This window comes from Anabrus simplex, chromosome 1 (genome assembly GCF_040414725.1).
Source record: "Anabrus simplex isolate iqAnaSimp1 chromosome 1, ASM4041472v1, whole genome shotgun sequence".
NCBI lineage: Eukaryota > Metazoa > Arthropoda > Insecta > Orthoptera > Tettigoniidae > Anabrus > Anabrus simplex.
The window spans coordinates 94,106,268-94,129,748 of record NC_090265.1 but is presented as its reverse complement, the minus strand read 5'-3'; the positions used below and the strand labels follow the sequence as shown (position 1 = coordinate 94,129,748).

General features: G+C 37.3%; 1 protein-coding gene across 1 annotated transcript in view; it reads left to right on the top strand.

Annotated features, from left to right (window-relative positions):
* Ir93a (Ionotropic receptor 93a) overlaps positions 1-23,481 on the top strand; it is a 177,033-nt gene that overhangs the window by 8,708 nt on the left and 144,844 nt on the right. Inside the window, exons 4-5 of the mRNA XM_067135809.2 lie at positions 7,281-7,430; positions 19,120-19,237. Coding sequence (XP_066991910.2) covers positions 7,281-7,430; positions 19,120-19,237 — 268 coding nt within the window. The remainder of the gene's footprint in view (positions 1-7,280; positions 7,431-19,119; positions 19,238-23,481) is intronic.

The window sequence follows — 23,481 nt, the reverse complement described above, 5'->3', positions numbered from 1 at the left end:
GAAATCTGTGTATAAATTTGGAGATTTTATGTATAGGACTGTCCTTACAGTTAATAATAGGTCTAACAGGTACTCTCACTTTATGGATTTCTGGCAATGCTCTAGCCGTAAGTAACATGGGGTTCATATTTATCATCTTTTGAATTTCGTCTTCACTGAGGATGAACATAGAATTTTTCAATAAAGATTTTAAATGTTTTTCTATCCTAGCTGTGGGGTCTTTATTGACTCTGGAAAATGACTCGCCAGAGGAAAAGTTTTCTGTTTTGCCAATGTAATCTTTTGTATCCAATATGACCGTAGAATTACCTTCATCTCCCTTAGTCACGATAACTTCATTGTCTCTTATTTTATTCCGAAGATCCTTGTTATATTTTACCTTGTCTAATGGAATATTGGTTTTAAGCTGACTAAGGGAGTCTTTTCTTTATTTCACACCTAAGATCGTCTTGAGAATCCACAGGGAGTTTTTGGATATTAGATTCTGCTTCGGTGATAGTTGTAATGATATCATCATCTCTGTTAAAACTTGGCCAATTAAATTTAGGTCCTCTATTAAGAGTGTCTAATTCTTGGTCTGTGAAATGGATTCCTGAGAGGTTCTTCACCAAATTGACTGAACTTGTCTTGAACTGTTAACTGATTTATTCTGGATTTTCTAATATTAATATTATTAAGAACCTCCGTATCATAATTTTCCCTTCTTAGATTATCTAATTTCTTGTCCAATGTGGCTTGTTTCTTACTTAAGATGCATTCCATTTTATTTATGATATGACATTGGAATGAATTCCATTCTAGAGGGACCAGCCATAGGGAGGCCTCAGGATGAGCTAAATATAACTTTTCATTTAAAAAGGATTTCTTTCTGTAAAGAAACTTAATCTCTTTCCTTAACCACAAGTGGTTGACCTTGTTTTGAATTGAAAGGTGAAACTGAGTTGATACATTTTTTTCTTCAGAAAGATTTTAAGAATTTGGGAATTACTTTGTTTACTAGACATTCTTTTAGAAAGGCTATACCTTTTAAAATTTTTGCTACTCTAATTTTGAGAGTCATAAACTTATTTAAAACTTTCCTAGTCTGGTTGGCTTCATTAGTACAATTTATGAACTTCATCGTATTGATACAGTTAAAATGAAGAAACAATGTTAGGTTTATGGTCCACCCAATCAATACACATCACTTTACAAGTGAAAACTGTTTAATATAAAACATATTAAACATATTTTGAGACATGTTTCATCTCTATTCGAGACTCCTTCAGCCATAAAATTATGTGGTAGAATACAAGCTCATTGTTCAGATATTAAAAAAAAGGAAGAACCCAATGCCTTTTTTACAACTATTTGAGATACACTAAAGATATAATATACACATTGTTTACACAAAATTGTCCGTATTTCATGCAAAAGCTTTTGTTATCTTTAATGTTAAAATTTGAAATATAACTTGAAATATGACATGCCAGCCATAACGTCTTGTGATGCAATACAATGTTTATTGTTGCTGTCTAGTAATTTAAAACAGAAGTTCCTTTATGAACTGTTGAGAAAACACTGAAGACAAAATATACACATTATTTAATAAAGTAGTTTAACACTTCTTGTACACAGTCTTTCTTCAATGTTAAAGAAAAGGCTAGGAAAACAACGTATAGGGAATCTGCCACCTCGGCGACTGCCCTAAACGCAGATCAGTAGTGAGTGTGTGTGTGATGTTATGGCTGGCATGTCATATTTCAAGTTATATTTCAAATTTTAACATCGAAGATAACAAAAGGTTTTGCATGAAATGAGGAAAATGTTGTGTAAATAATGTGTATATTATATCTTTAGCAGATCTCAAATAGTTCTTAAAAGGCAGTGGGTTTTTCCATTTTTTAAAATTTCTGAACAATGAGTTTTGTAATCTACCACGTGATTTTATGGCTGAAGAATTTCGAAATAGAGATAAAACATGTCCCAAAATATGTTTAACGTTATATGAAAACAGTTAATGTAAAAATAGTTTTCACTTGTAAAGTGATGTGTATTGATTGTTGGACCCTAAACCTAACATTGTTTCTTAATTTTAACTGTATCAATACAGATCCATATGATGAAGTTCGTAAATTTTAGACTACTGTAGTATGGATTTATGAATTAATGATTAAATAAGTAATTTTCAATTATAATAAAGTGTATTGACAAATACATCAGGCTTCCTCTGACCGCTGTACAGAGGAAACAATATGTTATAACGGATGCGGAGAGAGCAGCCAGGTCAACCAGACTCAAGACTTTTTGGGAGAAGAAAAGGAAGACAAATTTGTTGTAGTCTGATTTAAGTGCTCCAATGTGGGCGTAAACTCTGTAAATAAATAAATAAATCAATAAATAAATAAAGTGTATTGACAAGGTGGATCCAACACAATCTATTTTAAATATTATTTTAATAGATTTAGACAAGTAAATACAGGATCAAATCAAATACCAGTTCTTATTATGATTAAGTTTTTAATAATAATAATAATAATAATAATAATAATAATAATAATAATAATAGCTTTACATTCCACTAACTACTCTTTTATGGTTTTCGGAGATGCCGAGGTGTTGGAATTTTGTCCTGCAGGAGTTCTTATATGTGCCAGTAAATCTACCGACACGAGGCTGATGTATTTGAGCACCTTCAAATACCATCGGACTGAGCCAGGATCATACCTTCCAAGTTGGGTTCAGAAGGCCAGCGCCTCAACCGTCTGAACCACTCAGCCCGGTGTTATGTTTATCAACTAGTATGGATTGCCTATCTATTTGTCTCAAGATCAACTCTGCTTGGATGGCTGTTTGCACATTAGCTGTGGTTAACAGGCATTGTACGTCCAGTAGAAATTGTTTCCCTATGGTTCAGACTAATTTGAACTCAGTTGGGGGTGAATCCAGTTCTTTCAATTGATGGAATTGAAAAATAAAATAAACAATGTACCTTGTTGGTTCATTAGATTAATATCGCTTGAAGTACAGTTCCAACCTCAAACTTTGGTGAATTTCTAGGCACCAGAATTTTTTAAAGTAAACTCTCTTTAAACTCACAAAAGTCTTCAAAAATGTGCTGCAATGCCTTAAACCATATCAACAGACTTCCTTCTAGGTGCTGTTCCACTGCCCTTAGTTGACAGTCTTCCAACAGTTTAGCTTCCTGAAAGCATTCTTCAATTTCTCGAATGAATTCCTTCGGTGCCTTTTGGATCCTCCATTGTATCTTTTTGACCTACCTACCTTGATCGTCCGGCTCCATCTGTGTAACAAACACCTTCAACATGCTGTTCAAGGCTTAAATTGTAGTGGGAATTCATCTCTATTTATATCACGATCTTACAAGATCAAATTAAACTTCCCTGTAACCACCGAATATCAAGTGAATAAGTGTCACACATATAGACAGCATAAAACAGCACAAATTCACTTACACTGGATGTACACAGACTGGACTGTATAACGAATTGCCGGAATTTTAAGAATTTTACATTACAGCAGCCAGCCCCGTGGTGTAGGGGTAGCCTGCCTGCCTCTCACCCGGAGGCCTCGTGTTCGATTCCCGGCCAGGTCAGGGATTTTTACCTGGACCTGAGGGCTGGTTCAAGGTTCACTTAGAACATCTTTCTGTTTTGGAGAATAAACTGCAAGAATATTTTCCTTCCCTCAATGTGAACGAATGCGACAGGGTTTGCAATCCCTTTGCCATTACAGCTGAGGACACAAAACATTAGAAGGGGCAGTAGAATTTGCTGAACTTCAAGGCGATCGAACATTGAAGTTGAAATTTAAGGAAGAAACATTATTTCAGTGAAAAGAAGAGTTCTCAGTGTTATCAGAGCATGCCATATCTTTATTAATACAGTTTTTAACAACATATATGTTCGAACAGGGATTTTTGCCACTGACCTGCATTGAAAATAAGAAACGTGGGCGACTTCTTTCTGTAGACCAAGAATTACAGGTGTGTGTGTCTGCGGTTCCTCCTTGCATTGAACAGATGTTCAAACGTAAACAAGCCCACATTTCCCACTAAATTGCAATACAAACCAAACCCCATGGCTCTACAGCCCTTGAAGGGCCTTGGCCTACCAAGCGACCGCTGCTCAGCCCGAAGGCCTGCAGATTACGAGGTGTCGTGTGGTCAGCACGACGGATCCTCTCGGCCGTTATTCTTGGCTTTCTAGACCGGGGCCGCTATCTCACCGTCAGACAGCTCCTCAATTCTAATCACGTAGGCTGAGTGGACCTCGAACCAGCCCTCAGGTCCAGGTAAAAATCCCTGACCTGGCCGGGAATCGAACCTGGGGCCTCCGAGTAAGAGGCAGTCATGCTACCCCTACACCACGGGGCCGGCTTAAATTGCAATAACAGTGTAATATTATTAGCAGAGCATCTTAATTTTTGAGATCTTACTGCATGTAGGCTTGCGCCGTTTTGTAATTTTAATAAATGGTATTACTCAAATATTGAATACACAAGCAATTTTTTCGTGGCACAGACCAACGATTTCACCGCACACTAGTGTGCCGTGGCACACCCTTTGAGAACCCCTGCTCTACAGAGTACTTTGATTTGTCATGCAGTAGCCATTATTTAACTCGTGCAAATTCAACAGTTTTAGTCTACAAACAACAACTTACTGTGTTCAATTTGGGTGAGTAACAACAAATATATCAAGTATAATTCAAAGTTAGCATTCAGGAGTTCCAAATTGTGATCACTATCCTGAGGATGACATGAATCACAAGTAAATGTATTATCTGTATTATAAATAATCATTCAATCTCACTAATGGAAATCCAACAGTCGTATCTGTTGTTCGTTTTTCTCAATGTCTTTGACACTGGTAGTTAATGATGACATCTCCTTTGTGTAGAGTGTTTCTGTAAGAATGACTTTGTGGTAGTGACGAAGTTTGGCATTGGTGAAAAGCAATTAGTTGTTGTACATATTCCAGGTGATTAAGTAGGCTTTGCACAATTTTTCTGCACTTGTTTTATTAGTTATTCTTTTATTACCAATGTTTTCAATAATTTCACCTAGGTACTTGAAATGTTTAACTTGTGTGATGTTGCCATACTTGGTTGCAATTGATGCCAAGTTTGGGCTCTTGGAGTCCATGTACTTTGTTTTCTTTCATAACAGATTGGGGAGTCTGATCTTGATGGCAGTCTCATGAAGCTTCTCGATGGCATGACTGGCTTCTTCAGGAGTCCAGATTATTATTATTATTATTATTATTATTATTATTATTATTATTATTATTATTATTATTATTATTATTATTATTATTATTCGCTGGGGCCATCAAGGATTACGTTAAGTTTCGTTGCATTTGACACTGAACTTGGCATTCTTTAGAGTCCAAATTCCCTCATTCTTTGTGAGTGGGACTGCTTACATTTCTCTGTCCAAGGGGCACTGTGTCTTTTCTTCGGTTGCTCGTCTCGGTTTAGCCCATTCATCAATATTTTCTTTTGGAAGCGATCTCTGTTAAGGTCGTCATCAGCTGAGATATTTAGCATTTGCAGTTCTTCTTTGGTATTTCTAAACCAGGGAATTGTGGTTTTGTGGTTTGAATAAAAAAAGTGAAAGATCTCTTTAGTTAACTTTCTTCTGTCCATTCTTTTCAGATGACCGTAAAATCGTGCCCATCTTTTTTGGATTGTGTCGGTAATTTTCTCTTTTTTCCTGTAGATTTCCTTGTTGGATCTCTTCTGATGGATTCCATTTCTGTACTTTGATCCCAAGATTATTATTATTATTATTATTATTATTATTATTATTATTATTATTATTATTATTATTATTTACAATAGGCTATCAACAGTCACGTGAAAATAGCTTACTTTAATAAAACTAGAGATCCTGTACTATATTCACGATATCTACTGTCACGTGAAAGTACAAGCTTACTTTAATAAAAGTAGAAGTCCTGTGCTATATTCACGTTAAGCTATCAACAGAGCTTCTTCTTCTTCTTCTATTTATTATTATTATTATTATTATTATTATTATTATTATTATTATTATTATTATTATCAGATTCGTATTAGAGTTACCGGTACCTTTAAGTTACTTGCCAGTTCTTCAAATTATTTCCTAGTTACTTTAATTGTATCAGTTTCATGTAGCTGTTAACCTTGGCTTAGTATAAGAGAAAGCTTTGTAACTTTAACTACACCAAACAAAACAGGACAAATAAGTAAATAAAAATAAATTCCAAAGATTACATCAAATTCATGCCAAGTTTCCTAGTTACTTTAATTGTATCAGTTTCATGTAGCTGTTAACCTTGGCTTAGTATAAGAGAAAGCTTTGTAACTTTAACTACACCAAATAAAACAGGACAAATAAGTAAATAAAAATAAATTCCAAAGATTACATCAAATTCCCATTTCCATTGCACTCATTTTCTACAAGATTCATTTTAATACAGTTTCCTCATCTCAAGAAATGTTAAAATATGTACTGGTATGCCAGGTCTTAAAATGTACTTCCTCATACACATAACAAGTGGTTAATTTATCCTCTTCTTACAATAAATATTTTCAAAAAGTTTCATAAAATTAAGCTGGCAGTTGACTGAATTGCGTCGTGATATGTGAGCTATAGAGTAACATAATTATTCCATTCATGTGCTTGTTTCACAAGTCTGTGTTTTTACTTCAGAAGGACACTTAATATTCAGTCATCTTAATTCATATATTAAAAAGGTCACAATACATACAAACATACACACACACACACGTATAAAATCAAATGTACATTATTCCATATCTGTGGAAAATAAAAAATATTTCTGTCAACTTTTTCTTGAAATATTAAACAAAAAAATTACAAATTAAAATTTTATCTATGCTTCTTTCAAAAGGAATAGTATCTGCCATAAGTACTAAGTGAGTGGCTTTGTGGTTTGGGAAATGTAGCTGTCAGCTTGCAATTCAGGAGACAGTCAGCAGTCCTGAAGATGTTTTTCTATGGTTTCCTATTTTCACACCAGGAAATGCTGGGGCTGTGCCTCCTAGCCCTTTCCTATCCCATCGTCACCATAAGATCTATCTGTGCTGGTGCAATTTAAAGCAACTTGTAAAAATAAAAAATAAAAATAAAAAAAAGAAGAAACTACCATAAGTGACTTACAGGAATTTATTCAACAAAACTATAAAATCCTTTTGGAATATTGCTGTTCTAACTTTGACTCTCATAGCATGTTCATTAATAAATAAATAAATTAATTAATTAATAATACACAGGGAAGGATTGTCCTCGCCTGCCTGGTGAGCTCAGTGTGACTATACCATTGCTGACTTTGGGCCAAGAATTATCCCAGCTTATACTAGACGTTAGAATGGCAGGCATGTTACCCTGGAAATCTGTTGCTGTCCTTTGTGATACATCAATAGGTAAGAATTAAGTTACTTATTACTGAGATTAATCATTGAAATATACCAACTAGATAACCTGTTCATTCTCATCCCTGCCAAAGCAATGAAGTGTCTGGAAAAGTGTTTCTTCTTTGGCCATGGACTGCTTTGTCATGTATACATTATAAGTAAAGCTAAGATATTTAGAACTTTGCTTGCATTGTGTGAACGCTGCAGTAGTTCACGCATTGTGGAAATGTAAACAGTGATCACAGGGTTGGGTGCATAGATAACTACAGTATGCCACCGACAGTGATTTGAAACAACTAAGATGTACATTTAAAATTTTAACCATCAGTGGCTCTGTAGTCCAGCTCCATGGCTAGATGGTTAGCATGCTGGCCTTTAGTCACAGGGGTCCCGGGTTCGATTCCCGGCAGGGTCGGGAATTTTAACCATCATTGGTTAATTTCCCTGGCTTGGGGACTGGGTGTATGTGTTGTCTTCATCATCATTTCATCCTCATCACGACACGCAGGTCGCCTACGATGGACGTCAAATCAAAAGACCTGCACCTGGTGAGCCAAACCTGTCCTGGGATCTCCCGGCTCTAAAAGCCATATGCCATTTCATTTCAGTGGCTCTGTACATCTAGAGATAAAATGCAAATCTCATTTTTTTAAATCCTGTCTGTAGATGAAAAATAATATAATGCTTTTACATTAAATTTAGTTTATCATCATCATCATCATCATCATCATCATCATCATCATCATCATCATCATCATCATCATCATCATCATCATCATCATCATCATCATCATCAATTCTCCCCCTCTTCTTGGGAATGAACATGGATGTTTGTTCTATTGTTATTGAAAGCAATACCTCTTTTCCATCTTCTGCTGACTTCTAAGCCTAAAACATCTGAGGAATTTTCTGTCAGGATGAACACTTTTTAGTAGTCCCCTACTTCATTTACAAGGCAGCAGATTGAGTACCAGAATGACTGTGGCATTCTGAAGGTCTCTTTCTCTGTCAAAGCCACTGTTAAGTAATTTACCTGCTGATATTCACATAATTTTAGTATAATGTTCAGCATGATAAATAGTTACAGTTAGCCAACTGCCCCATCAAGTTATGGTGGGCTGTGAAGTTAAAGGAATATAAACTTTAGTTTCCTGCATGGAGCCTTCAAGAATATCTTTTTTTTTTTTTTCATGTTTGCTATAAATCTATCTACTGTACAATACTGTAACAGTTGCAAAGTGTCTCTGCTAAGCAATGGAGCCCATGAACTAGACAGGTCAAATTGAGCATGTTAGTATAGGCCATCTGAAGTTCCTTCCTTGCTTTCAGCATGTCATTTAGAGCAATAGCAATGTAAAAAAGTAACACTGACAAGCTGCTCTGAAACATTTCACTTTTGAAAGAAATTTGAAATTTAACAAAAATCTTTCACTATGATTATTTGGTGAAGGTATTCTTGCAATAACATATACAACATGTCTGCTAACAGCATCTTGAGTTTTGAGTGTGGAAATTCAAATATTAGTTTCACCTACACTTTGTCTTTGTTTAGGTACAACATTTTGATAGTATTTTGGTAGATGTTATTTTCTTAATGTTGTTTGGCAAGTAACATCCCATTTCATGTAAGTTATTGTGGTATAAATTGCCTGAAATGTGGATCATCTACCTTAGGGTGACCAGACATCCTGTTTTTAATGGGATTGTCCCTTCTTTCAGTAGTTGGTCCCATTGTCCCAACAAATCTTTGACTGGACGCAAAAAGTCCAGTTTTTTTCACATTCGCCCCATTATATTCCATTTTCTTAAGATATTTTCATGCGTGTACAATACATGCTTATACTCATTTGTTTTTCTGTAGTTTAAAATTCAAAGGTTACCTGAGAGATGGTGTCAGGGAAGTGACACTTCATAGGAAGTATCGAAAGTAGTTTTGAACTGGAAGCTTAATGTTCGCGAACCAATGCTATAATTATTTTTTCTAGGGTAATATTGGAAATAATTCTCTTTTCTAGGGTTCATTTCATGGGCAGTGGTTGGCATTACAGATGCAGAAGCATGCAGAAATTTGTAACATAACACTATAACATCGCTGAGTGCAAGAGAAACTTGGTTGTATGGCAAGTAATAGTGCTTGGAACACAAAAACATGTTGAGATTCCTTCATGTTTAAAATCATATAATGTTTACAAGCACATGTCTTTCAGCTCTCTTCTGTTCTTAATTGTGATGAGTTGTTTCGTAATTTTTATCAGTAGTTGAGAATGCAGAAACAAAAGTGTAATTTCATGGATGCATTAAAGGAAGAATTTCCTTTTCTCAAGGAAGATCAGGACAGAGTATTGTGTACTTTATGCAGAGGAGTGTTTTGTATCGAGTAAGATGGTCGATCAGACATATCCCAACATGTGCAAAAAAAGAAACATAAAGTGGCAGAGGCTGCTAGGAGTTCAAGCTACACATTAATTACCCTTGTGACAATGCAAAGGAAAGAGGATGAAGAAGTGAAACGTCTTGTTACAGAAGAAGGTTTGTTTACGTTTCATTCAGTTAAACATAACCACACCTTCCTATCGATGGATTTCACATCAACTTCTTTGCATAGTGATGTATCTCACAGAAGTTTCTATAGCTTTTTGTTAGAACACCTAAACCTTTTGAAAGAAATTCATAACTCTTTACAGTATCAAAGAAAGATTGACTCAAATACTGAATTTAAATAGTTTTTCTTAGGCAAGGATTCAATGTAGAAGTGATATTTTAAAAAAAATATTAAATTTTATAATTTTTAGAATATATTTGAGAGTGTAAGTTTGAAATGCATTTATTTCTGCTTTCCCCATTTGGAGACTGCCAAAAAGACAAAGCTTACATGAAACTGGATGTGATGTGATTTAAGAATTGCAATATACCAAATCATGTTTTAGTGAATAAAATATTTGTTTTGAAATTAAATATCATCAATATTGCATGATTGTCCAATTATAGGATCTGCTTTCCCAGTAAACAATCAATGCGGCTTGCCTGAGTGTCTCTTTCTTTTTATTTTTCAAAATCTGGTCACCCTAATCCACCATCATTTTACACATACCAAACTTGAGCTTGCCTTTAATTCTGATTATTTACTTGCTGACACAAACACTTCCTTTATGCTTTTTAGTACTGTGATGTTGTCATAACCATTTATGCTTAGCACCCTTAACTACTGTTGATACAACTTACGTGAGTGCTTCCAGCATTCACAACTCATCTTCTAATGTGTTTGAAGAGAATGCTTTCTATCTTTTTACATTTTCTCTTGTTATGGAACACTCTACCCTGAGTACCGTCTGCCTGCACTGCTGTCGTGTCACCAGAGGATTGTGCAGCCCTAAGTCACGTATCAATATATGATGTATAACTCAATTTGTCATGCTGCAGGTAATATTTTGATGGTGTCCACCATTTTATCGTAAGACCTTGAGAGGAACAAGTTAGTCTGCCTCTGGTCTTGAGTGACGTCACCAAGTTAGGACCCTGCCCACTTGCCATGCAGCAACCACTCAGGAATGGGTCAGGACAAGGCCAACTCCTTCTTTGCCGTCACTCTGTCCTCTCACCGGAGGCCTCGCAGTAGTGTGAGAAAAATTTATAAAGCGAACCCATATAATTCTGTAACAAGAGGACTCTTAGAGACTTCTTCGTTTGGGAAGGATCTTGAGTTGCTGGTTTACCTATTTAAAGAGGACCAGATGAACTCAAGGGTCAGAGGTTCATTGGTGGTGCGCAAGGTGGGGTACTGTGAGTGAGTGTACTGCCATGGAGTCAGTCAGTCAGTCAGTCAGTCAGTCAGTCAGTCAGTCAGTCAGTCAGTCAGTCAGTCAGTCAGTCAGTCAGTCAGTCAGTCAGTCAGTCAGTCAGTCAGTCAGTTCAGTGCAGCTGAGCAGTGCAGAGGAGTGAGAGTTCTGTCTGTGGAACTGGGGTCATTATTCTATTCTATCTGTCATTGAAGAGTTGAGACTCTCATGTCCAGCTGCTGTGAAGTGAACATTTGTTTCTCTAGTGTAGTGAGAGAGTTTAGTACGGGACAGTGAACGAAGAATGTTGTGAGTGTATGGACAGTGTACAATGTAGAGAAATGTGAGACTGTGTTATATGCAAGCTGTGAACTAAGTGGTTGTGATAGTGTATGGTGAGTATAATTGAGGAACTGCCTTAGATCATGAATGACAGTAGTAGAATTGTACTGTGTAGCTAATGTGATTGTGTTAGTTTTTAAGTGACAAAGTAAACAACTGGTGTGACTGAATTAGCGAAAGTAGAGAGAGCATTAACTAGTGTACTTGTGTGTCTGTATAGTGTACAAGAGTTAGTTTATGAGTCCTAGTTTTAGAATTTAAATGCTACCAGTTCTGTCTTTATTTACCACACCCACCACATTACAACAGGTGTCAGAAGTGAGATAAACTGGCAGTATGCTTTGTAGTCTGTAGAAATTTCTAGTGAGTAGTAAAATGAATGCAGATCAGTTCTAAATAAGCTATGAATACTTTAAAGTAAGGTCACAAGTGAAATTAAGAGCAAAATTAGATCTAGCTATGGCCAACTCATTAGTAAACTTAAATCTAACCAAGACCAACTCATTAGTGAGTTAAAATTGAGTCGGGAAGAACTTAGTGTGAACTGAACTCGAAATTAAGTGAACTAAAAGAAGGACATTCGGAGTTAAAACAGGAAGTGCATTCTGTCATAACTGAGTTGAAGATTGGTGTTGCACAGGATGATAACAAACTGGATGAGAAGCAATCTGACACAATACTCCAGGTTGTGAAGTCTTAGAGTTTGAGACCTAAGGGAAGACATGATTGACCTGTGGGAAAGGACAACAGTCATGGAGACCCAATTAGAGCCCACCAACAGTGATGCAGGCTCCAGCATTGTGAAGGTGTAACCCCTACGTTGCGATGGGACCACTTCCTTGAGAACTTTCCAGACCCAGTTCAGGACTGACTGCATGCACAACGAATGGGCGTCAGAGGAGAGAGCTGGACACCTCATTGCACGACTAAGTCGACAGGCAGTGTAGGTACCACAGAGCCCACAGATTATGGGATTGCTTGATGGATGTTACAGTTACCACCAGCTGACAGCTGACAGCTGCCTACGGCGTCCACTTATGGGGGAAGACCCAGCGTGCCAATGAAACACCGTGGGAATTTGCCATTGAGGTCAAGTAACCACCCCATGTGGCTCGGCTGACACCTTCATCAATGATTCCTATGATGCGAAGATCTGTCAAGGGATGATGTTTTGCAGGGAGTAAAACCTCAAGGATGCTCTGATGATGGCCTTGAGGATGAAAGGAGGGATGGTGACGGCATGGCTGGAAGGGCCCCCACTTAGAGACAACATGCTAATGGAGCCTGAATTGATGACCATTGAATTATAATTCTACCTGTCTTGGACGCTTGTTCCGGCATGAAGTTGCATGCCAATACAAACACCAAATTTGACACCATGGGATCAGAGGATATTTAGCAGGGCCAAGTTTGGGACATTTGAGCCAGTCACACATATTGTGCCAATGGAACACAAAGATACATAGGCCCTAGAAGCAGACAGATGTGCCAATGAGGAGAAGTGATTGGAGCTTTGGTTGCCATGAGAGGGCCTAAGAATAGTCATCATTGGCACCAGGGATATTATCCACCAGCCACAGAAAACCCATGGGAGAACAATAATTGTCCATCTTGATTGTCTGATGCTGTGATGTGCAGCAACTTGGGGCGAGTTGCCTAAGGAGTTGACACTATGATGGTGTCAGCCATTTTATTGTAAGATCTTGGGAGGAGCAAGTTAGCCTGGCCCTGGCCAAGAATATTGTCACCTAATCAGGGCCCATCTGTTCACTGCACAACAACCAGTCAGAAACAAATCAGGAGCACAAAGCCAGCTCTTCCCTATATTGCTCCAACCTCTCACTGGAGGCCTCCTGGCGGTGTGAGAAAGACCTAAAAGTGAACCCAGATAATTCTGTATATAGAGAACTCTCGAGACTTCTTCTTTAGGCAAGGATTTTGAAGGACCAGTCTCCCTATTTAAGGTGGGTCAGACAAGCTCAAGTATCAGAGGTTCAGTGCTGTTGACTGAATGGAGCACTTGGTGGGGTACTGTGAGGGGGAATACTGCTGTGCCCGTGCAGCTGAGCAGTGCAGTGCAGTGGGTGTTCTATGTATGGAACCAAGGCTATTGTTCTATTCTCTGTGTCATCGAGGGGTTGAGTCTCTCCTGTCCAGCTGTTATGAAGGGAACATTTGTGTCTCTAGTGCAGTGAGAGAGTTTAACAAGGGACAGTGAACGAATACTGTCACGAGTGTATGGACAGTGTATGATGTACAGAACTCTGAGACTGTGATGTGCGCAAGTGGCTGTAATAGTGTACACCGAGTATAATTATGGAACTGCAGTACAAGAATAGTGTGATTGTGTACTGTGTAACTAGCATGATTGTGTTAGTTTTTAAGTGATATAGTGAACAACTGGTGTGACTGAGTTAGCAAGAGTAGAGGGAGTGTTAATTAGTGTACTTGTATATCTGTGTAATGTGTAAGAATTAGTTGGTTAATAAATTGTACTCTTAAAATGCTACCAGCTGTATTTATAAGGTAGAGAGAAATTTCATAGGTAATATGCATGGACTTAACATAGAACAGTAATTTTCAACACATGATCCATATGGAAATCTGGTGAGAATTATTGTTGGCCTCAAAAGTGGCTCCATCACTGGCAATAAAGAGAGGAGGGAATAACTGGGAGACTGCAAGGAAGCACCTACAGGAAACTGCCATAACAAATAATAATAATAATAATAATAATAATAATAATAATAATAATAATAATAATAATAATAATAATAATAATAATAATAATAATAATAATAATAATAATAATAAAGAATGAAATTTAAAGCTTAGTAATAATAAAAACTTAGATCCAACACAAACATTGCAGCACAAAATGTAAACAAACAGGTTAGGAAACATGACAACTATAGAATAGATGTGGAAAGTGGCACGGAACACTGAGAGGTAATGGAACGTAGCCTTTTGTTATGAAAGAAAACAGAGAGGGTAATTGCCCTATAAAAGGAAACAAAATCAAAAAATCAAAACTGAAGGACCTTTACGAAGGGAAATTAAAGAGTTATTAAGCATGCCTGCAGACATGCACATTTTGTTAAAAGAAATTTAATCATTGAATTTGAATCTATAGAAATACTAATCCGATGATACATGTCAACTAAAATGAGTGCTAGTCCCAATCTACACAAATATAGAAATAAAACCAAACACATAGGTACAGTAAACTTGCATCACTATCTAAAACTCTTCAGGTAATGTGCATAGATTTCCCGTGACACAGAAATACCGAGAGGCAAACCCAAAGGATACAACATTATACAAAGTTAAGAAAAAGGGTATTGCTTCCAAACAAGTATCATATGATCTTAGCTGAAAAGCTATGTCATTTCGACAAATTTAGCAGTGAATGTGAAATTTGAGAGTAAACTCCTGTACAAGAAAAGGATAAATTGTCATATTTGAATGAAGTTAAGAACCAAAATAAACGTAGAAACAGTGCTTACCCTGTGACTGGGATTCCCCACAAGAGGACTGAAGAATGAACATGTCCACTCGCTAAGATGGTCAGATGATCAAAGACACAGATTCTACCTCGTTCCCACCAAAGAAGTGGGATAAGACTAAGAAACAGGAAATAGTGCAACCACCAAAGAGAACCAATCAGAATGCAGAATTTACCTTTTAATTTCACATTCACCAATTGCATTTACTTTTATTTTCTCCAATCAAAAGTCTCTTCTTTCTTGCTGACACAGCGATAACAGATATTCAAGAAAAGTCTTTGTTTACACAACAGGAAATGCACTTCCAGAACTGCGCGTGTAGTATAGTACAGGGTAACACAGAACAATTTGATCAAAAACAAAAATATTAAAATATTAAAATTCACAGATAAAATGATACGACCCATAAATAAGAGTTTCTAAAACAGAGTTTAAAATGACCTGGATAGATCCAGGTTTATGAGATAAAAACAATTCTTTCAAGTCCAAAAGTCCAAACAGTATAAAATCTTATATAACAAAAAATAATTTTTAATACAATAAAATAAGAAATTTCAACCCATTCCCACTGCTATCTTGATACTGCCACACCAACAAATTCAATCACAAGGAAAAAAGGGCTTCACTTAACCAGTCTGAATCTCACTGCACAGAAACAGGCAGCAGTTTGGTTCCAGTATTATTTTCCCAGACTTCCAGACTTTGCAGTAAATTCATGCCATGAGGTAGAAAGTCATTTCAATGTTATCATCAGATGGTCTTGACAAGGCCTAGTGTAGAATAGATGAAACGTGATTTTCATCAAAATATAACCACTGCCTAAGAGCCCAGAAGACTACATCTGCCTGGCAGATGCTGGCTACGGAAGCCTACATCAGTGGTCCCAAAGTGTGTGTCGTGACTCCAGGAATGCCACTAAACTTTGGCAAAGGTGCCATTCTGAAGATCTTGTTGTGTGTGTACTCATTATTTAGAAATGATAAAATAATAAAATCTGCATAAGCAGTATTTTTCAGTAATATGGGATAGTATTCATTCTGTTGTCATTTCTCATCTTATATGTCCACCTCATAGTATAATTAACCACCATCCTTGGAGGCCTAGGTTCAGTTCCTGGTACTGCCACAAATTTAAGAGCTGGGCTGAGTGGCTCAGATGGTTCAGGTGCTGGCCTTCCAACCCCAGCTTGACAGGTTCGATCCTGGCTCACTCTGGTGGTATTTAAAGGTGGCACCTCGGCATCTCCAAAAACTCTAAAAGTAATTAGTGAGAAGTAAAGCCAATAACATTATAACATTATTGTTATTACAAATTTAAGATTGGCAGTTGGGTTTGCATGCAGTATCACTATCCCCTGGTCTGCCTCCATAACTGTAATGGTTAACGCTATTAGCTGCTGGGTTCGATTCCCAGTACTGCCAGAAATTTTAAAAAATGGCAGGAGTACTTGTATGTGGTTAAAGTAGTGCTCACCTCCATTGGTGGTATGCCTCCAAAGAGCTGCACCACATGAGGACGAGGACATGAACATTTGTCCACTTCCATAGCATAACAGTTAGCACTATTAACTGTCACTCTCCAAGGCCCAGGTTTGATTTCCAGTGCTGAAAGAGATTTAAGAATGTCAGGAGGGCTGGTATGTAATTAAAATGGTACATGCAGTTCACCTCCATTCAAGGTGTGATTGAAAAGAGCTGAACCTCCTCAGGACAAGGACACAGGTCTTTAAAAATCTTATATGTCCTATTTAGTAACCCAGTAAATTAATACTGAGTGAGCAGAATATGAGTTACCCGTATTCATGGTGCTGGAACTGTACATGTTCAGTAGTCAGATGAGAAAGCAATGGTTAATAATAAGCCTAAGTATTTTCTTCCATAATGAGTGTTTGTTTACAATTTGTATGTGCATGCAGAATATAAAGTGAATCTGTGCACAAGCTTTCCTGCTATTTGCTTTACGTCGCACCGACACAAATAGGTCATATGGTGATGATGGGACAGGAAAGGCCTAGGAGTGGGAAGGAAGCTGCCGTGGCCTTAATTAAGGTATAGACCCAGCATTTTTCTGGTGTGAAAATGGGAAACCACGGAAAACCATTTTCAGGGCTGCCGACAGTGGGGTTCAAACCCACTATCTCCCAGATGCAAGCTTACAACTGCGCGCCCCTAACCGCACGGCCAACTCGCCTGGTCACAAGATTTCCCCATGCTCTGTAGAGTGCTTTCTGTTCATTTTATTCTGTGTGACAAAACAGTCTCCTTAACTTTGGTGGAACATCCACAAAGTGACAACTCTTCATTTCTCAGCCTAAAGTAGTAACATACCAAGAACCAGAGTATACCCAACTTAGGCGATTGTAACTGTCATGACGGCACCACCAGTATATGATCTGTGGGAAAATGGAACCACAGATATCAGAAGTTAGAGAACTAGAGGTCTGCAACCTTACAAAGTGAGTGAGTTTTTTAACATGTTTAAGATGACATTCAGGAACATGTTCTTCTATTTAATATGATTAAAAAATAAATACATATTTTTTACTGATTTATATTTGTAGGTGTAACTGATTATATCAAAACATATAGTAAGCTTTTAGGTACAGTATACTTTGATTAGTTTTCTGAGATGAGCTCTTGAATGAATACTGTTGAGGTCAACTGTATATATTTTTGTTCTTGAACTTTCTTATATTTTCTATCTACTTCCATACTGGAAAGGCTAAGAAGCATCTGATAGAAAATAATGTGTAGATCAAAATAACAATTGATTGCCAAATCATTGGTGAAATTTAATCAAGTAAATAGAATATTAATTCTGAAATAATACAAAAAGATTTGCTCACTTATAGTATGGTATTTGCAAGAAATTGCCTGGCTGCCATTTCTTGATGGATACAGTACTTTTGTATCCATCTCTTGGTACAGGCCAGAGTAAAGTGTAGCTTTCACCGAAGTCCCAGTCTCATCCATGGCTGTGACAATATGGAAGCTGCTAGGGTATGGGTGGTACTGAGTAATGGCATTCAGAGCATGACTAGTGCATCTGAGTGTTATGAAAGGTGTTGCTCATAGGGTTAGTCGCGCTGCAATAGCACTTTCTGACCCAGTGAGGAAAGCAATGGCAAACTGCCTCACTCCTCGTCTTGCCTAGTACGCCTTATTTTGGTGCTGCCATTGGTTTTTGCGGTTTCCTTATAACCGCATAACCTTTGGTGGTGCTATTTGAGGATCCAACCAGCCTCTGGGCTGATGACCTAACAGACAGACATTTGCAAGAATGAAACAATTAACACCTGTTAGAACAATTGTTTAATTATTGAGGAATTAAAATGAGTTAATTTTGTTTGTTATGTATATGTTCTTTTAATTATCCATATTATCATTAATTTGTCTGGCTCCTTGGCTGAATGGTCAGTGCAGTGGCCTTTGGTTCAGAGGGACCTGGGTTCTATTCCCAGCCAGATTGGGGGTTTTATTCTTAAATGGTTACAGTAATTCCCTTGGATCAGGGAATGGGTGTATGTGCTCTTACCAACATCTCTGCATCTCATACACAAGTTGCACCAGGATAGCAATAGCCACACACAATTTTTATATTATTATCATTAATGTAACTGACAACCCACCTATAGTAATTAGCTATCATATTGACTAACTGGAGAGATCAAATTATGTTCTACACACTAAACATGAATACTCTTAATCCTGTGACTAAATTAGTGGCAGTTGTGATGTACTGTCTAGCAAAAAAAGGGTATTGAAATAATACTCCCATTCTGTATATCAAATTTGGTCAACTGAAAATATATGGCCCCACAGAGGAAATAAGCAATAATTATGTTATATAAATCTTTTACTTATTAAGATGGTAGGCTACAAATTTCATTTATTGATCTTCCCCTCAGGAATATCCGTTTGCATGCTAAATACCCTTCTATGGCCTTCAGAAATATAGAGTAATCCAGATGAGTTTGAGAAAGAAACCTGCTTTATCACATTTTATTTGTATTCCAGTCTTGAAGTGTAAAATAAGTGAACAATAATCTGAAACATACTTCCATTCTGTGAACAGATATGGACATCGTACATCAACTGCTCTACACACTAACCATGGATACTCTTAATCCTCTGACTAAATCAGTGGCAGTTGTGATGTACCGTCTTGACACAAACAGCACCGACTGGGGCAGGTGAGTCAACTGGCTACATGTATTACAATCCAGCACTCCTAAGTTTCTTTTAAGTATACACTTTCAAAGCTTTTTAATTGGCAAAAGAATTTTCACCTGTGATCATGGAGCTATCAATGGATTTTTTTTTTGGTAATTTCTAATTTGTAAGAAATGTCAAATAGGAAAGGATCTGTAGTTTTCCAGAAAATTAAAAAGATGTTTGAATAAGAGCTCATTGGTGGTGTTGAAGAATTCAGCTTATTTTTAACCCAGATATTCTTGACTTATGTTTTGCAATAAAAATTTCCAACATCACAGGCTGACAACTGTTCCACTGTTGAAACAAACTGACTTTTTACATTTAAACATTAAATTCTGCCAACAATTAGAAAATAGGTCCTGAGAATATTAATGAATTTTTCTTTTAATGTCACTCATCTTATTTGCAGACCAAGTTAATTTTTCCACATAAAACAAACAACCCACCTCATGCTCGCTTTAAGTTGCACACTCGTTATGGCATGTTCAGAAACAGCATCAATGCATAATCCTCTTGTAACACGATACAGTACAATATTACCTCATCTAATACCTGACCAGAGAAATAGAGGCAATTTTAAAACTCATCAATTAGCTTTCATACATTGATATTCGCTTCCAGTTTTCAAATGTGATATGAAGACTATTTTCTCTGTCTTCACATGAGCAGCTCCAGTTTCAAAATGATAGATTTTAAAAACTATAGGTATCCAATGTGCCATTTTTTTCCATGCCTATACTCCAATTTTAACAGCTTCAGAGTATTACTTCAAAAGTGGACTTACAGAAAAGCATTACAGAAAAAACTGTTGTCACTTACCTTCATCCAATAAGTTCACTGCAAGAAATGTTTGCATAATAACCACTCTTCATTTCTACTGCACATGAACTACAATTAGTGAGATATATTATTGCATCATTCTGTAAACATTAATGAGACCATCTGCATCACTATATACAGCATTCAGCCATTAGCCTGTGATATACATACAGTTTATATTTTGAGGCTGAATGTAGCAGCCGAGTTGGCGTGGGGGTTAGGGGCACACAGCTATGAACTGGCATCCGGGAAATAGTGAGTTCAAACCCCACTGACAGCAGTCCTGAAGATGGTTTTCTGTGGTTTCCTATTTTCAGACCAGGCAAATGCTGGGGCTGCACCTTAATTAAGGCCACAGCTGCTTCCTTCCCACTCCTAGGCCTTTTGTATCCCATCATTGCCGTAAGACCTAGCTGTGTCGATGTGTCGTAAGGCAAATTGTAAAAAAAAGAAAAAAAAAAAAAAAAAAGGGATGAATGATATCAACAGGGTGTAACCGTGATGTTGTTACAAACTTTCAGGGATGATAGAGGAGGGCAAATGGATCAATTTCAGATAAAGAAGTGTAGTTCAGAAACGTTCAAGTCAAAAGTTATTAATAATCCAAATTGTGATTATGCGTACATACAATTTCAAAGGTCGACATTGCATGTTGTTGCACTATACTGCTTAGAACACACTTCTAATGCTTCCACGCTAGTGCTACAACTTAATTTCTTTTTGTGGGGCAATGTAAAAAGCCTTGTGATCGATACACTTGTCGAGACTGAAGAGGATCTCTTGGAAAGAATTCTCATTGCCTGCAATGCTGTTCGAATAACACTGGGGATATTCAAACAGATATGACAGAATGTTGTATGACGCTGCCATGCCTGCATTGATGCATGGGTACACCATTCGGAACATTTGTTGAAAATGGAGCAGCTTGTGAAACTTGTGCAGGTAAACAACTTAAATGAGTAGAACTTTGCTTAACTTTTTACTCAATCATTTCCGGAATATGGTTCCTTATCTCAAATTGATCCATTTTCCCTCCCCCATCATCCCCAAAAGTTTGTAATATCATCACGGATACACCCTGTATATGTCTATTAAACAACAATAAAAAATAAGAATTATAAGACCAACAGTGGTTCTGCTTCTTTGTTGACTGTCTGACATATTTACAATGAATAATTCTCTTAGAAATAACATTAGAGGATAGACATTCTTAAAGTGGTCCTTATGCCAGGCTGAGTGGCTCAGACAGTTGAGGTGCTGGCCATCTGACCCCAATGTGGCAGGTTCGATCCTGGCTCAGTCCGGTAGTATTTGAAGGTGCTCAGATATGTCAGCCTCGTGTTGGTAGATTTACTGGCACGTAAAAGAACTCCTGTGAGACTAAATTCCAGCACCTCGGCATCTCCAAAAACCATAAAAGTAGATAGTGGGATGTAAAGCAAATAACATTATTATTATTAAAGTGGTCCTTATATAAAACTTCTATCTGGAGAATGAAGAATTCAAGTTCAAAGAGCTGTCACATTTTCAACTCTTTAGAAATTCTGTTTCATTTTGACATCCTGAAATTGTAGCTTCTATATTTTTCTGTAGAATTCACCTGATGTCATAACCTTGATATGGGAAGCAAATAATAGGAAAATTACTACATGATGGTCATCAGCTTTCTGTAAGGAAGACAGCATCAAACAGAAGAACAAAGATAATAATAATAATAATAATAATAATAATAATAATAATAATAATAATAATAATAATAATAATAATAATAATAATAATAATAATAATAATAATAATAATAATTATAATAATAATACCTGTGTGGGGATTTACCGGTTACCTCCATCGGGCGCGTCCCATTGGAATTGGGGAAGCTCGCTGGCTCTGCCGCCAGCAGGGTCAGAGGGTAGTAGGGAAATAAAATACCACCGTGAAAAAAAAAACTGGTCCCTTGCCAGGGTTACGGCGAAGTCTGGTAAATGACCAGAAGCCAGAAAACATCTTGAGGCAACCTCTAGGGCTAACAACCCTAGTTGTAAAAGGATGGGTACCCGTCCAAAGCAAAGTCAAGTCAAAAAGCATGATGGCACAACATTTCAAGAAACATACCCTAGGGGGTAAATCTTCGGATAAATCCCTCGTCGTGAACATCACGGTGCACGAGTCTCGTTCATATTCTGGGGGAGACTCGACATCATGCAAGAGACAAGTCAGAGCGTCTCGGTGTACACCGAAGAGTCAAAAACTCAGGCCAAAATCTAAAACCTTTCTAGCAACTTTCAACATAAATTCACTTACACAAACTAGCAAGCTGAAAACCCTTACCAAAGCTCTTCACGAAAATCAGATATCCATAATGGCCCTACAGGAAACAAGGTACCCAGATGAAGAGATTTTTGAATCCGAAGGCTACAGATTTTTCAAGAGCAAAGCGCAGAGAGGAATCCTCAATGGAGCTGTGATGCTTCGAACCGCGTTTGCTGTTAGAACCAAGATCCTTAAATCGGTTGTAAATTTCGAACCTGTGAATGACAGATTGTCTATACTCACAATTAAATGCGCAAACAAAACCTACACCCTAGTTAACACACATGCTCCTACAAACGATAAGAACAAGTCTGATCCAGACGAAGTTGATAATTTCTGGGATCTACTGGATGAAAAATTAAACAAAATCCCCAAACACCATGTCAAGCTTCTTTTGGGTGACTTCAATGCCCAACTAGGTCGTGAACAGAAGTACAAGAAAGTTATAGGAAATTACCCTGCTCACAAAAGAACCAATCCCAACAGCAAAAGACTGGTGTCCATTTGCGAAAATCACAACCTGCAGGTCATGTCGACCCACTTTCGCCATCTACCCAGAAAGCAAATGACTTGGCGTTCTCCCATCCAAGCTCTCGGAGAGTTCCAAATTGATCATGTTGCAATCTCCAGGAGAAACAGCCCTGAGATTATGAATGTTAAGGTAAAGAAAGGCATCAATATGGCCTCAGATCATTATATGTCTCTTATCAAATTCAAACCAATTCCCGCAAACACAAGGAAGACAACCAAACAGATCACACGCTTCGACAATGATAAAATTCGGCAAAGAGTCGAGGAGTTCCAGGAGAAGGCTAGACCAAATGACTGTGACTTTAACAACGCCAAAAGTCTAATGGTTGAGGCCGCCAAAGACATTGCAGAAATCAAGAGAAGCAAAAAGCATGCCAGGTGGAATAGTACATGCGAATCAGTCCTCCAAGAAAGACTCAATGCGTGGAAACAGTACTACTCTACGAAATCAGAAAATGATTGGGAAACCTACAAAACCCAACGTGCCCAAGCAGCTAGGGTGTTCAGAACTGAGAAATGTAAATACGAAAAATCTCTCATTGAAAAGATAGAACAAAACTTTAGG